At 46.0% G+C, this 14,727-nt stretch overlaps 1 protein-coding gene and 1 long non-coding RNA gene across 2 annotated transcripts in view; one reads left to right on the top strand and one right to left on the bottom strand.

Moving 5' to 3' along the window:
* The window catches only part of LOC125338893, a 28,464-nt gene extending 25,549 nt beyond the window's left edge, over window positions 1-2,915 (top strand). Inside the window, exon 3 of the long non-coding RNA XR_007208375.1 lies at window positions 2,868-2,915. This is a non-coding gene — a long non-coding RNA (uncharacterized LOC125338893). The remainder of the gene's footprint in view (window positions 1-2,867) is intronic.
* Window positions 1-10,620, bottom strand: part of Arih1 (ariadne RBR E3 ubiquitin protein ligase 1) — a 62,401-nt gene extending 51,781 nt beyond the window's left edge. Inside the window, exon 1 of the mRNA XM_048329941.1 lies at window positions 9,821-10,620. Within this exon, the coding sequence (XP_048185898.1) occupies window positions 9,821-10,195 (375 nt within the window). The 5' untranslated portion in view covers window positions 10,196-10,620. The remainder of the gene's footprint in view (window positions 1-9,820) is intronic.
* Between the last annotated feature and the right edge of the window lie 4,107 nt (window positions 10,621-14,727).

Below are 14,727 nucleotides of genomic sequence, written 5' to 3'. Positions count from 1 at the left end.
TCAGATCTCAGCCTGAGGCACCAACACCGGGCTTTTTTTTATTTTTCCCATTTTTTTGAGATGAGGTCTTGGAATGTAGCTCAAGCTGGTTTAAAACTCTCCCTTTATAACTCTCCTTTGCCTCTACCTTCCCAAAGACTGGGATCATAGAAATGCACCACCACATCCATTTTTCTCAATTTTAAGCCAACTATGCATAGTCCAACAACAAAAAGTATGCAAAATCCAGCTATAAAAAAATTAAATCCTGAATCCCAAAGTTTATCAATAGTGTAACTCCTAACTTAGCACACTAAAGCTGTTTTTAAATTCAAAAGGTTATGGGAAGAGAGCTGAGCCATGCTGACCTCAGCATTTAAATTTTGCTTTGGTTACACAAAAGGGGGGGGGGGTGGGAGAGCTGATTCACAAAGATGAAAGTTTTTGTTGCAATTCCCAAGAGTTTTCACTTATAGTAACTGGAATCTTAATAAAAAAGATAGCAGGAAACATTTTATTCAGTGCCACCTACTAGTCAACATCATCTAGCAACCAGTTGTTTTTTAAGCAAGCAACTTTTTATTTTTATAGATGCACAATCAATAGTATACAGGACTCAAAACAATTCAAAACTATAGTAGTAACCCAACAGCAACATCAAGACTTATTCACTTGTTACTATAAAACCCAGTCCTATCTACAAGGGTATAAACAGACATATCTGTCTTAAATTTGTCTGGCATTTAATCTATTTGAAAAGGGTGCACATGTGCTGCTGTGGCGTTCTTCCTAGCTTACATAACTAAGGCCTGAGCAAACATGCATAGGGCTTCAATCTAAAATACCAACAGACTAGTCTTTCTAATCAACAATCCATAAGAAACAAAATGGAAACTTCATTCTGAATTCTGCACACACAAAGATATTAGACAGACATGAGTAATGTACTGGTTAACTGGGTAAAAGTTAAGCTATTGGTGGTAGTTTCCAGGATGTTAAATAAATCTTCAAAAATACAAAAAAGTTTATCATGAGAAAGGGATACAACCAAGTAGGTTTAGGTAAGAAGACAACAAGGAGACAGGTATTACTTTATGGAAGAATTGTAACTCATAGCTGCTCTAATAGGAATTACTTAATAGGAAGGTGGTATACTGGTTGGCATTGTTCATCTGACTTTATGTAAACCAAAGACTGTAGTAATAGCACTATGAGCCCAATACTGGGCAAACTTAGTGTCATCCTTAAGACTTCAGCTATTGTGTAAATCTATACCTTCATTCCTAACAGTGAATAGAATATTTTGTGAGATTGAAAGTCCTACTTATAACAGTATGCAAATTATGGCATATTGTAAGTAAATATCATGTGTATTATGTTGTGTATCATGTATATATCATGTCATAAACCATCAGAAAAGTTTTATAGTACTAGGAAGCTATTCGTTTTATACTGGCAGATAAAGCCTCCAAAAATTCTAATTTGTGGGGTGGGAATATGACTTAGCAGTAGAGTGCTTGCCTAGCTTGAAGCCCTGGGTTCAATTCCTCAGTATCACATAAACAGAAGAAGCCGTAAGTGGTGCTGTGGCTCAAGAGTGCTAGCCTTGAGCAAAAAGAAGTCAGGGACAGTGCTCAGGCCCTGAAGCCAAGCCCCAGGACTGGCAAAAAAAAAAAACTAATTTTCACAAAACTGAAATTTATCACTGGTAACAAATATTGTAGCTGTTTTCCTTAAAATGACAGCTTACTATCACATTTACCATACAACCAAAAACCAGTTGTCCTTTTAAGTAAAAGTGGTATTCCAGCAAAATTTGGCTTACATGTTAAAATGAGCACAATTTTTTTCTTTGAAACACACACCACCACAGTGTGAAGAAGTGCTCTAAGCACTTCACACAGGCAACTGAGAAGGCATGTACTTAAGATATAACGAAACAAGGGCTGGGAATGTGGCTTAGTGGCAAAGTATTTGCCTAGCAAGTATGAGGCCCTAGGTTCGCTTCCTCAGTACCGGAAAATGCTAGAAATGCAAAGTGGCTCAAGTGGTAGAGTGGTAGCCTTAAGCAAGTGGTAGCCTTAAGCTCAGGGACAGTGCCCAGGCCCTAAGTTGGAGCCCCAAGACTGGCAAAAAAAAAAAGGCCACTCTAGGAAAAATAAGTGTGAGTTATCATATAGAAGTACATTTTACCTTCACTAAAAAATAAAACCAAGGGGCTGGGAATGTGGCTTAGCAGTAGAGTGCCTAGCGTGCATGAAGCCCTGGGTTGGATTCCTCAGCACCATACACACAGAAAAAGCCGGAAGTGGGCACTATGGCTCAAATGGTAGAGTGCTAGCCTTGAGCAAGAAGAAGCCAGGGACAGTGCTCAGGCCCTGAGTCCAAACCCCAGGACTGGTCAAAAAATAATAATAAAAAAATAAAATCAGGAGTTAAATATTAGAATTAGCTACATCACAAAATAGCTCACATAGAACATAGAACATTATCAGATCACATAGGACACTATCATTTATTTGTCATTACACAGACATAACTAGAGCAAAGAGTCTTGGAGATTATCAGACTACACCAAAAACTCTCAATTCTAGGTTGCATTAAAAATTATACAGGTAAGATTTTACAGTGCTTATCCCAATCCCTAAAGACCCCCAGAGACCCATTTACTGATAGCGTCTACAGATTCTTTTTTTTAATCCCCAAAGCAGGAGAGGGACCTGAACTAAGATCAGCAGGTTGCCTAAACCTCGATATGCTGAATCTAGGCTGGACACTGCTTGCTCACATTTGTAAGCTTATCTACTCAGGAGGCTGAGATCCAGAGGATCACCGTATGCAACCAGCCTGAGCAGTCTCCAGACTCCATCTTCAAAATAACCAAAAAGTGGGCTGGGAATATGGCCTAGTGGCAAGAGTGCTTGCCTCCTACACATGAAGCTCTTATTTTCTTTTTTTTTGGCCAGTCCTGTGGCTTGGACTCAGGGCCTGAGCACTGTCCCTGGCTTATTTTTACTCAAGGCTAGCACTCTGCCACTTGAGCCACAGCACCACATCTGGCCGTTTTCTGTACATGTGGTGCTGGGGAATTGAACCCAGGGCCTCATGTATACGAGGCAGGCACTCTTGCCACTAGGCCATATTCCCAGCCCCCACATGAAGCTCTTGGTTCGATTCCCCAGCACCACATATATGGAAAACGGCCAGAAGGGGCGCTGTGGCTCAGGTGGCAGAGTGCTAGCCTTGAGAGGGAAGAAGCCAGGGACAGTGCTCAGGCCCTAAGTCCAAGGCCCAGGACTGGCCAAAAATAAATAAATAAATAACCAACCAAAAAGTTGGCATTGCTCAAGTGAAAGAGCACCAGCCAACCAAGTTCAAGGCCCTGAGTTCAAATCCCTTACTTCTAAGAACTGCATATGAATTGATAATTATCTCAAAATTAAAGTAGAATGCATTATCCTCAGGTAACTCCACTATGGACATATGGGTGGAGAGTGTGTGTGTGTGTGTGTGTGTATGTGTGTGTCTGCGTGTGTCAGTCCTGGGGCTTGAACTCAGGGACTAGACGCCATCCCTGAGCTTTCTTGTTCAAGGATAGTGCTCTACCACTGAGCTACACTTTTGAGCAATTAATTGGCAATTGCCAGGCATAGCCTGCCTGGGCTGGCTTCAAACTGCAATCTTCAGATCTCAGTCTCTTGAGTTGCTAGGATCATATGCATGAGCTACCAGTACCTAGCTGGAGTTAGGGCTTTTAAAAAGAAACAACAAAATAAGCAGTAGTGTACACCTGTAAACCCAGCACTCAGAAAGCAGAAACAAAAGAATGAAGAGTTCCAGACAAACTTGTGCCACACAGAAAGTTCCAAGCCAGCTTGGGCTATATGGCAAAACAATCTGAAAAACAAAATTCAATATAGACAACTGGAGAAACTCAAATTCCTGCCAACTCTAAGAAACTGTGCTGTGCTATTCTTTCTATCATAGTAACTATTATAAGGTTATTAGGAAGTTATCATTTACAGGTATGAAATTTATGGCTAACCTAAAGTAATCCAAACTATGCTTTCTATTAATATGTAAATTGACCAGAATACACACAATAGTTGTAATTTACCTCTTAAAGAAGGATGAGTAGGAGGTGGGTGGATGAAGCAATGGGTGGACTATAAAATGGCCTCCAATGATCTCTACTCCTGAGTGTGGCTGGATTCAGTTACTTATAATAAATCTATCAAATTGATGGATATTACCTTTGAGATTAAGTCATAAAATAACTGGCTGTGGTTTCTCTCTTGGAAACAGGTACTATGCTGTAAGCCACCGTTTAATGAAGAGGTCCACAAGGCAAGGCTCTGGCCAATAAACCACCCAGTGAAAATCTGGGGCCTGCAACAATCACATGAGTGAACTGGGAAGGGGGTCCTCTCCCAGGCAACCCACGAGAATCCCAACACCTTTGGCACTCTGGTAAGTGGTAAGTGACCTGGTTTTACTTTACTCAGAACGATGAATTATAAAAACTATGATAATATCTTAGTCACTAAGTTTCGCAATAGGATGGGGCAAAAAATAATAGAGCAGCCATAGGTCAAAAGCAAAAGGAATCTCTGATGACTTTTCTGCCTGCCTTTCTCCATAGTATCAGTTCTCCCAGGTTCCACCCTCCTTATTCTTGCCTTTAGTAATTTACAATGATTTCCTATCCCTTTTTTCTATCCATCCCAACCAAATCCTACCCATCTTTTATTCTATGAATTCTTATTATTCACTTAGCACTTGATTAAACTACTTACTGACCAAATAACTTCTTTCAAGTGTTTTAGGTCAGAGATTATAAACTGCTTGAGAATAAGTCTTCAATATTGAGGATTTTACTAAATAAGCATGTGCATTTACAGCATGCAAGATCTTATGTCCCTTCCAGTTTAATAATAAAGTATTTTCTTTTTTTGCCAGTCCTGGGGCTTGGACTCAGGGCCTGAGCACTGTCCCTGGCTTCTTTTTGCTCAAGGCTAGCACTCTACCACTTGAACCACAGCGCCACTTCTGGCCTTTTCTATATATGTGGTGCTGAAGAACCAAACCCAAGGCCTCATCTTGTATTCAAAAATAAAGATCCCAGGGGTGAGGGAAGAGTAGAAGGAAAATCAAAGGCTCCCATCCAGAATGTCAGATAGCAACAGTGTAGTTTGCATGTTTGAAATAACTGACAAAAGCCTCTGTGTCTGAATAGTAGCAACAAAAATAACAAATTCCTTCTTTTCCTTTTTTCCTTCCTTCCTTCTTTCAGGTGGTATTGAGATTTGAATTCAGGGGCAGACAAGTGATCTACTACTAAGTCACACTTCCTTTTTCCCCAAGATAGGGTCCTACTTTCTGCCCAGGACTATTTTGGCTCCTCATTGTAGGCTGAGATGACAGGTGCCTACTACCACAGGGCCGAACTTCTGTTGGGCTATCCTCCTGTGTCTGTCTAGCCTCTCATGTAGTTAAAGAATACCCCAGGACCAGAACCAACTCCCAGTCAGTATAAGAAACTACAATGCTTGTAATCGTGCTCTCAGAAGATGAGATCGGGTTAAATATTTCTATTTTATTTTTTTAATAGGTTATCTGTATAATCTAACAAAAGCAAAATGCACACCTACTTCCCTTTATAGAAAGGTTCCTCTTTCTCAGCATACCCTCCAATGCAGCACTCCTTCCCAAGGGCTGCCTCTCATCTACCTTTCTCCCTGGGTCAAAATCATCACAGTAGATGAACTACCATTATTATAGTAGTTCATGACTGTCACTAACACAGCTAAAATGCATAGATGCTCAGGCTCCACTTTTGGAAATGGGGAGCAAACACCTCTATGGTCCATGGTCCCCTCCTCTAAAATACCTTACAAGTTTGAAAAAAAACCTAGAATGATTATTTTATGTTTTTTGGCTAGTCCTGGGGCTTAGACTCAGGGCCTGAGCACTGTCCCTGGCTTATTTCTGCTCAAGGCTAGCACTCTGCCACTTGAGCCACAGCGCCACTTCTGGCCATTTTCTGTATATGTGGTGCTGAGGAATCAAACCCAGGGCCTCATGTATACGAGGCAAGCACTCTTGCCACTAGGCCATATCCCCAGCCCTGATTATTTTATGTTAATCAGGCAACTTAGGAAAGCCTTTTCTGAAAGTAATGTGGTAATATGCATCAAGCAATGAAGATGAACAAATTTTCTGACTCTGACTCTGAAATTCAACTTATCCCAATCAAAAAGAAAAACATCAAAAACTTATTTCCAATGTTTATGAAAGCTAAAAACTACAAAATATAAAGACTAATAATAATGACTGATCTGTGGCTACAAAATTCTTGGAAAATTAAGAATTTACAAGATACTTATTGACAAGATAAAGTTGTTCAGAGTCCTTGTTTTGTAACCAGCCCTGTAAACATAAAACATGATATGTCACTTAAGAAAAAAAACCAAAAAACTAGCCAGGCACTGGTGGCTCATGTCTATAATCCTAGGTACTCAGAAGGCTACTCTGAGGATTGCATTGCATTTCAAAGCCTGCCCAGATAGGAAAGGCAGTGAAACTCTTTTTTGTTGTGTTTTTGTTTTTTGTTTTTTTTTGCGAGTCCTGGGGCTTGAACTCAGGGCCTGAGAACTGTCCCTGTCTTCTTTTTGCTCAAAGCTAGCACTCTACCACTTGAGTCACAGCGCCACTTCCAGCTTTTTCTATATACGTGATGCAGAGGAATCGAACCCAGGACTTCATGTATAGGAGACAAGCACTTTACCACTAGGCCATATTCCCAGCCCTGTGAAACTCTTTTTATCTCCAATGAACCAGCAAAAAAGATGGAAATGGAGCTATGGCTCAAGTGATAAAGCACTAGCCTTAAGCAAAAAACTCAGGGACAGAGACCAAGCCATGAGTTTGAGAGCCAAACTGACACACATAAACACACACAAGAAAGAAAGAAAAAAGGCAATACACTATTCCAAATGTCTGGATAGAGATTTTTTTGTCTTCATCTTTCAATTTGTTCAGGCCTCCTCGGATTTTTGTTTTGTTCTGTTTTGGGTGGGCCCTGGAGCTTGAACTCTGGGCCTGGGACCTGTCCCTGAACTTTTCTGCTCAAGGCTAGTGCTCTACTACTTTTAGCCACACCTCCACTTCCTGTTTTCTGGTGGATAACTGGAGATAAGAATCTCATGGACTTTCCTGCCCAGGCTGGCATTGAACTGCAATCCTTAGATCTCACCCCGGAGTTGCTAGGATGACAGGTGTGAGCCACAGGATCCAGCTTCCTCAGGTTTTTCTTCCAATGTGCCCAAGTCTAGTTTCGACATAGTCAACATACCACTAACAAAGAGATGGTCTAGCATATACACCAACCTTCAATTTTACTTTACTTCTAAATATGAACTTTAGACAAAAGAATAGACACATCCAGGGATTCTACTGATGAATATACATAATATGTAGAATAGAAAAACAATTTTCAAAAATCGGGCAAGGAAACGTTATAAAAATAGGTCATCTAAAAAAAAAATCCCAAGTTTTTTGTAGGTCTTGTTAGTTCATTTCATCAGCATTTATTCTCTCACCTAAACAAAGAAAGAATGTTGTCATTCACATTAGCCAGATTTCTGTTCTAAAAATGACATAACCCATTTTGGGCCTTGGTAACTACAACAAATCTTGAGATGATAAAGTTGGATAAGACTTAACTGCATGGGCCCGGGATGTGGATTAGCCGTAGAGTGTTTGCTTAGCATACACAAAGTTCTGGGTTCAATTCCTCAGCACCATGTATAAACAGAAAAAGCCGGAAGTGGCGCTGTGGCTCAAATGGTAGAGTGCTAGCCTTGAGCAAAAAGAAGCCAAGGACAGTGCTCAAGCCCTGAGTCCAAACGTCAGGACTCGCAAATAAATAAATAAATAATGCACGCAAATATAGACATTTAAAAATCACTCAAAAAATTACTTCTCGGGGCTGGGGATATAGCCTAGTGGCAAGAGTGCCTGCCTCCGATACACGAGGCCCTAGGTTCGATTCCCCAGCACCACATATACAGAAAACGGCCAGAAGTGGCGCTGTGGCTCAAGTGGCAGAGTGCTAGCCTTGAGCGGGAAGAAGCCAGGGACAGTGCTCAGGCCCTGAGTCCAAGGCCCAGGACTGGCCAAAAAAAAAAAAAAATTACTTCTCGAGTACTTTAAAAACCTAATTAAAATGTATTTTATACAGTGATGAAGAAAATTCAAAGTTTTACTGCAAATTCTTTATGCATCCATCCCCCTAAGAAAATTTCTCAGTGTAGTGGCTTAAGAACTCAACAGTTACATTTCTAAGAGCAATAAATCTCCTACAACCCTTCCATTTCCTTCTTACACTGAATTATCTAAGCTAAAACTTGAGATTTCCACTGTTTAGTAACAGCACAGATTTTTTTGTTATTCAAAACATGGTTTCCAATAGTGCCTCAACAGTGATTCCTCAAAACTGGTGATCAGAAGATAGTATTAAAAACCTGTTTAATGACCAAAGGTCAACAAGTAGCTACTACTGACCTGTCAGTGAATATTGAGCCAACCAATTTATTTTTTTAATCTCTCTTGTTGGTACTGAGTTTCAAACTCTGGCTCTTGTGCTTACAAGACAAGTGATGCCAACCAATTAGAAAGAAAAGGAAAAAAGGGAGTGAGGGCGGAAGGAAGGAAGGAAAGAAAGAAGGCAGGAGAGAGTGAGGGGAGGAAAAAGTACTAGTAACTTAATATGTATATAGTTTGTCCATGTTATTTAACTAGTGTTTCCAGAGGTAGGACTGAATTAAGAATTCATTTTTATTATCTCCTTGACCTTTTCTGACAACTACTTTTCCAAACAATGTAACTATTTCTTGAAGCTCAGAAACACAAAATCCGACGTTCCGGGTTAAAGGAAATGTGGTTATCAACTTAAACCTAGTCTGACCCAGCACAGAATAAAAATTTTTAGAGAAAGGAGCTCAAAAGCTAAAAGCCTGGGCTTTCTCACTCACAATAGAGTCTTGTCCAATTAGACAACACTGTGTTTTGTTGTTGGAGCTACAAGGAGCAGTGGATAAATCTGTAGTAACTACTTCCAACAGCTTCAAGCAAGTTCTATACCAACACTACAAAACAGTATTTGGGTACCAAACATCAAAGACATAAGGAAAGATGTAAGCAGAAGCCTCGGGCACCATGGGGGGCGGAGAGAGGGGGAGAGGACCCATAGGTACCTCTTCCGAGAAACAGTTCCCTTCCCCCACCCTTAAGTAGGCACTTAACACTGCCAAGGAGATCCATTTCTTTATTAACTGGTGCCCACTTGGGGCAATCGTATACCAAGCTCTTAGGCCTAGCTAATCCCTTTCCAAAACTGCTCGAGACAGACCGAGACCCGGTCCGATTCTTCCAGACTCCACTTCCACCGATCCCTCTTCTCCTCCGCTCGGGACGAAAGGACAACCGGGCCCGGGGCGGGGGAGGAGGGGGGAGGAGGGAGTTGTTCCACGGTCTGGGATCGCCAGCAACAGCAAGCCCAGGCGGCTCCAGGCCTCCGCCATAGCCAGCCAGCAGGACCGGGGAAGCACCGCCCCTCCCGCGCACCTCCCGATCCCGACCCGCCGGCCAGCCGGCAAGCGTCTGCTCTCCACTGGGCTCCAGTACCCAGCCCAGAGGCAGCAGAGACGCCCAGGGCCCGGGGTGCCGGGGACCGGGACTGCGCACCAAGCCGCCGGGCCCCGTCCCGCGGGGACACTCCGGGCCACCCCCCCCCCCACGCACACACACCCCGCTCCGCCGTCCCCCCCCCCCCACTCACCTGGATGACCTCGTTGACCTCCCGGATACACTCCACCATGTGTTGGAGAATCTGCTCGGCCGTGAGCACTTCGTAGCGGTAATCCTCCTCCTGCTCGTGCCCCGGGCCGCTGCCGCCGCCGCCGCCCCCGCCGCCGCCGCCGCCGCCCGGCCCCAGAGCGCTGCCGCCGCCGCCGCCGGTCTCTCCGCACAGCAGTCCGTCCCGCTCGCCGCCGACGCCCAGCCCGGGCTCCACCAGCTCCACCTCGCCCAGGTCCAGGTTATCGTCGTCCGGCTCATCGTCGTCGTCGTCCTCCTCTTCCTCGGCGCCGCTGTCCTCCTCGCTGCACTCCTCGTCCTCATCGAACTCGTAGTTGTAGCCCTCGTCCGAGTCCATGGCGCGACGCGCGGGCGGGCGGGCAGGCGACCCGGGCGGGCGAGGCGGGCGGCCGGGGCGGGGAGAGGGCGGGGACGCCGAGGCCGCGGCGCGAGCGCCGGCTCCGGCTCCGGCTGCGGCTGCGGCTGCGGCTGCGAATCCGGCTCGGGCTCCTCCGGCAGAGGGCCGGACGCAGGCCTGGCTCCGGGCCCCCCGCGGGCCGCGGCTCCTCCCCGGGCGCGGCGGTTGACGGTTGGCGGTGGCGGCTGGCGGCTGGCGGCGGCGGCGGGGAGGGCGCGGTGGAGGGAGGGAAGGAGGGAGGGAGCGAGGGGGCCGCTTCGCTGCCCGCCTCAGTCAGACGCCGCTCCGCTCCGACCTCCGAGCGAAAACAGTCCCCGGCGCCACCTCCACGGCCGCTGCTACCGCTACTGAGCCAACAAAGGGGCGTGCGTCACCGCGTCGCGCTGCGTCGTCGCGTCACTCCCCGGTGCGTCACCGCGCCCCGCCCCGCCGCCCCTGCGTGGAGTGCGGGGAGACCCCACGGCTCGGCCGACTGGGGGGCCCTCGGAGCCCGGCGACCGCGGAGGTGAGGGCGGCGCGCGGGAGTCGCCTTCCTCCGCACTCAGGTCCGTGGGGGCTCGGGGAGCTAGGCGGAGGCCCTGAACGCGGGCCGGCCGCAGCCGGAGGGGCGTGGACTGAGGAGCCCCCGGGGGCCGCCCCGGAGGTGGCTCTGGCCGCGCGGGCCATCCGGACCCGGCCTGCGCTCGGGTGTGCTGAGGGCAGGGCGGCCCGCCTGGCGGGCGGTGCCGGCGCTTCCCGCCCGCCCCGCCGTCGTTCCCGGAAGCCGCCGCCGCCGCCGCCGCCGGAGGCCGAGCCGAAATTCCTGTTGCCCGAGCTACTGCTGACTGGGGGAGGCGGCGGTTGTCCGCGGAACCCGTGGGCCCGTGTGACAGGTGAAGCGCGCGTGCGAGCCGCCCACCGGTATCGAACGCGCCGAGGGGGTTCAGGTGCACGGTGACGTCATGGCACGGAGGCGGTTCCTGAACGGGCCTCGGAACAGGGGCCACGGTCGGAGCTTTGCTGAGCTGAGCGTGGTCCGAGGGCCGTGCCTGGATTCTGTCTGTCGGTCTCTCCCTCTTGCTCGCTCTGCGTGCGTGTGTGTGTGTGTATGTGTGTGTGTGTGTTGTTCCTGGGACGTGAACTCGGGGCCTGGGGCACTGTCCTTTAGCTTTTTCTCAGGCTCTCCACCACTTGAGCCACACAGCTCCACCCACAGCTTCTTTCCCTGCTAATTGGAGATAAGAATCTCCTTGACATTCCTGCTCCAGGCTAGGTAGGGACACCCGTCTCTTAGGGATGGCCGTCTCTTCTCAGACCTCAGCCTCCTGAGTAGCTAGGATATACTGGTGTGAGCCACCAGCACCCAACTACTTTGTGCGTTACTTTCACTGAGGAACCTTGAGGCTCAAAGAGAAAGGAGTTCTGGGAGAGTATGTAGCTTGATGGCACAATGCTTGTCCAGCCCTGGAGTCAATCATCAGCACAGAAGAGGAAAAAAAAAAAAAAAAAAAAACCAAAAATTAGAGTTGGATAAAAACGAAACAACCTTGCCAGGTTTTAGATGTTAGGTGTCATAAAACATCCATCCCAAAAATAAAGCTTTATGACCTGGGCCCATCTGCCCGTGATGTTAGCTACTCGGGAGGCTGGGATGTGCGGAACACCGTTGGAAGCTAGCCCAGGCAAAGTTTGTGAGGACTGGGAATGTAGCTTAGTGGTAGAATGCTTGCCTAGCATGCACGAAGTGCTGGGTCCAATTCCTCAGAACCACATAGACAGAAAAAGCCAGAAGTGGCACTGTGGCTCAAGTGGTAGAGTGCTAGCCTTGAGCAAAACGAAGCCAGGGACAGTGCTCAGGCCTTGAGTTCAAGCCCCAGGACTGGCCAAAAAAAAAAAAATCCTGTCATCAGTGACCTTATGTGGAAAAGCCAACTGTGTTTTTTAATAGATTTACTTATGCTTCCATATACAGAGCCTATATCCCCTCCATTTTGAAGGTTTCTCATAAACCTCTGTGACCTCGAGAATCCAGATCATTGTCCTGGCAGTATCTTGAGTGCTCCTTAGTCTCTGCTCAAGGATAAACCACGACCTAATTCTAAACAACTATCATTGCATTCATGTTTTGGAAACTATCTTAGATTTAGATTAGCTTCTGGTGCTATTTAAGGAAAACCTGTAGAACAACTTGTCTCTGACCCCAAATTGGCCAAGTGATGTCCCACATACATTGTTGTTCTTTTAAGTGACTTACTCTTAAAGGCATTTTTTTTAATCAGGTGGTAATTACTGGGTAGAAATACAGCAGTCTGTAAACAATAGGACAAGCATTTGATACAGCAAGAATCATCATTGGTAATTCAGCATTTCCATTGTCCCCATATCCCAGTTACGCTAAAAAACAAAATAAAAGGGGCTGGGGATATGGCCTAGTGGCAAGAGTGCCTGCCTCATATACATGAGGCCCTGGGTTCGATTCCCCAGCACCACATATACAGAAAATGGCCAGAAGTGGCGCTGTGGCTCAAGTGGCAGAGGACTAGCCTTGAGCAAAAAAGAAGCCAGGGACAGTGCTCAGGCCCAGACTCCAAGCCCCAGGACTGGCCAAAAAAATAAATAAAAATTAAAAAACTTAACTAGCATGGTGGCATACCCCCATACTTCCCAGATACTCAGGGGGAAGATCACTAGAGCCCAACACTTTGAGGCTAGCCTGGGCAACATAGCTAGATCTATCAATAAAAAGGTGGGCATGATGATACACATGTATAACCTCACCACTTGAGAAGTAAGACAGGAGTATCATCAGTCTGACACCAGCCTTGGTCTACAAAAATATATATATATACACATGTATCACATATATGTATATTTTTATATATAAATATACACATATGTGCTCGTGTGTGTATATATTTATTAACTTCCATGGAACAAAACTCCATAAATATTTGCTCACCAAATGGTTATGAACACTAACATGAAGAATAGGCAGGAGCTTTTTAAGGTAAGTAAAATGGAAAGAGCAGTGACATTTTCTCAGCTCAGCTAATAGAACTGTATGCCATAAGGAAAGTCCATGACAATGGACTACTACAGGGACTTACCACACTGGTTGGATCAGGACCAAGATTTTCTGGAACATTTTCAGTGCTGAAACAGAGAAGAACAGAGAAGAGAAGACCCAGTCAGACTGGAATGGTTTGGTGACCCTACAAGACATACTGCCAGCCCTTTTTTTTTTTTTTTTTTTTCCAGTCCTGGAGCTTGAACTCAGGGCCTGGGCACAATTCCTGAGCTGCTTTTGCTCAAGGCTAGCACTCTACCACTTGAGCCACAGCGCCACTTCTGGCTTTTTCTGTTTATGTGGTACTGAGGAGTCAAACTCAGGGCTTCATGCATGCCAGGCAAGCACTCTACCATTAAGCCACATTCCCAGCCCCAACTTAGCATTTCTAATGAAAAAAATCATCAGCCACATTTTTTTTTGTAAAGCAATGAATAGTTATCTGTTTATTCAGAACTAAGCACCTTTCTACAAATTCTCAAAAAGGTAAAAAGGGGGTAAGAGATATTAAAGTAGACAATGGATGAGGGAGAACACCATACAGTATTCAGACGGGAGAGATTTTTTTTTTTTTTGGCCAGTCCTGGGGCTTGAACTCAGGGTCTAGGCACTGTCCTTGGCTTCTTTTTGCTAAGGCTAGCACTCTACCACTTGAGTCACAGTGCCACTTCTAGCTTTTTCTACATATGTGGTGCCCAGGGCTTCATGTATACAAGAAAAGTACTCTACCACTAGGCCATATTCCCAGCCCCAGAAGAGAGATGATCTTTATTTGGCCTAACTGCTGGCCTGCTGCTAAATCCAAGGCATGTGAGGCAGGCTAGAGAGCAAGTCACACTTCAGTGATACCTCATCTAGGGCGGGGGGGGGGGGGGGGGGGGGAGGAGGGGGGAGGGGAGGTGTGTCCAGAGGCATTAGGGTGTGACTTCAGAGAAGGGGGAGGTAACTGCCTCCAGGTGTGCCACTTACCTAGGTAAGAGGGGAGATTTAAACAGGCGGGGGCTAGGTAGAGCTTAGAGAAGGAACCCATCATAAGAATTTATTTTACAGAAAGACAATAAAAAGATATAAAAAATGTAACTATAGTTGAAGACATGTCACAGGTTGAGAAGAATGGAGCAGATGGTAAGTGTTGATTCAAAGGAGACAAGTCACCAGACAAGGATGTTCGAAGAAAATACAGCATGGTAGTTTCTCATGCTGGCACACTGTGAGTGTGTGTGTGTGTGTGTGTGTGTGTGTGTGTGTGTGTGTGTGTGTGTGTGTGTACTGGTTCTGGGGCTTCAACTCAGGACCTAAGCATTGTCTGAGGGTTTTTTTGGTCAAGGTTAGCACCTAGCCACTTAAGCCACAGCTCCATTTCTGGCTTTTTGATGGTTCATTGGAAAGAAAAGCATCACTGACTTTCCTGCCCAGGTTGGCTTTG

This window comes from Perognathus longimembris, chromosome 20 (assembly GCF_023159225.1).
Source record: "Perognathus longimembris pacificus isolate PPM17 chromosome 20, ASM2315922v1, whole genome shotgun sequence".
Classification (NCBI taxonomy): Eukaryota; Metazoa; Chordata; class Mammalia; order Rodentia; family Heteromyidae; genus Perognathus; species Perognathus longimembris.
Note: the sequence above shows the minus strand (reverse complement) of the source record. Positions and strands in the feature narration are given on the sequence as shown.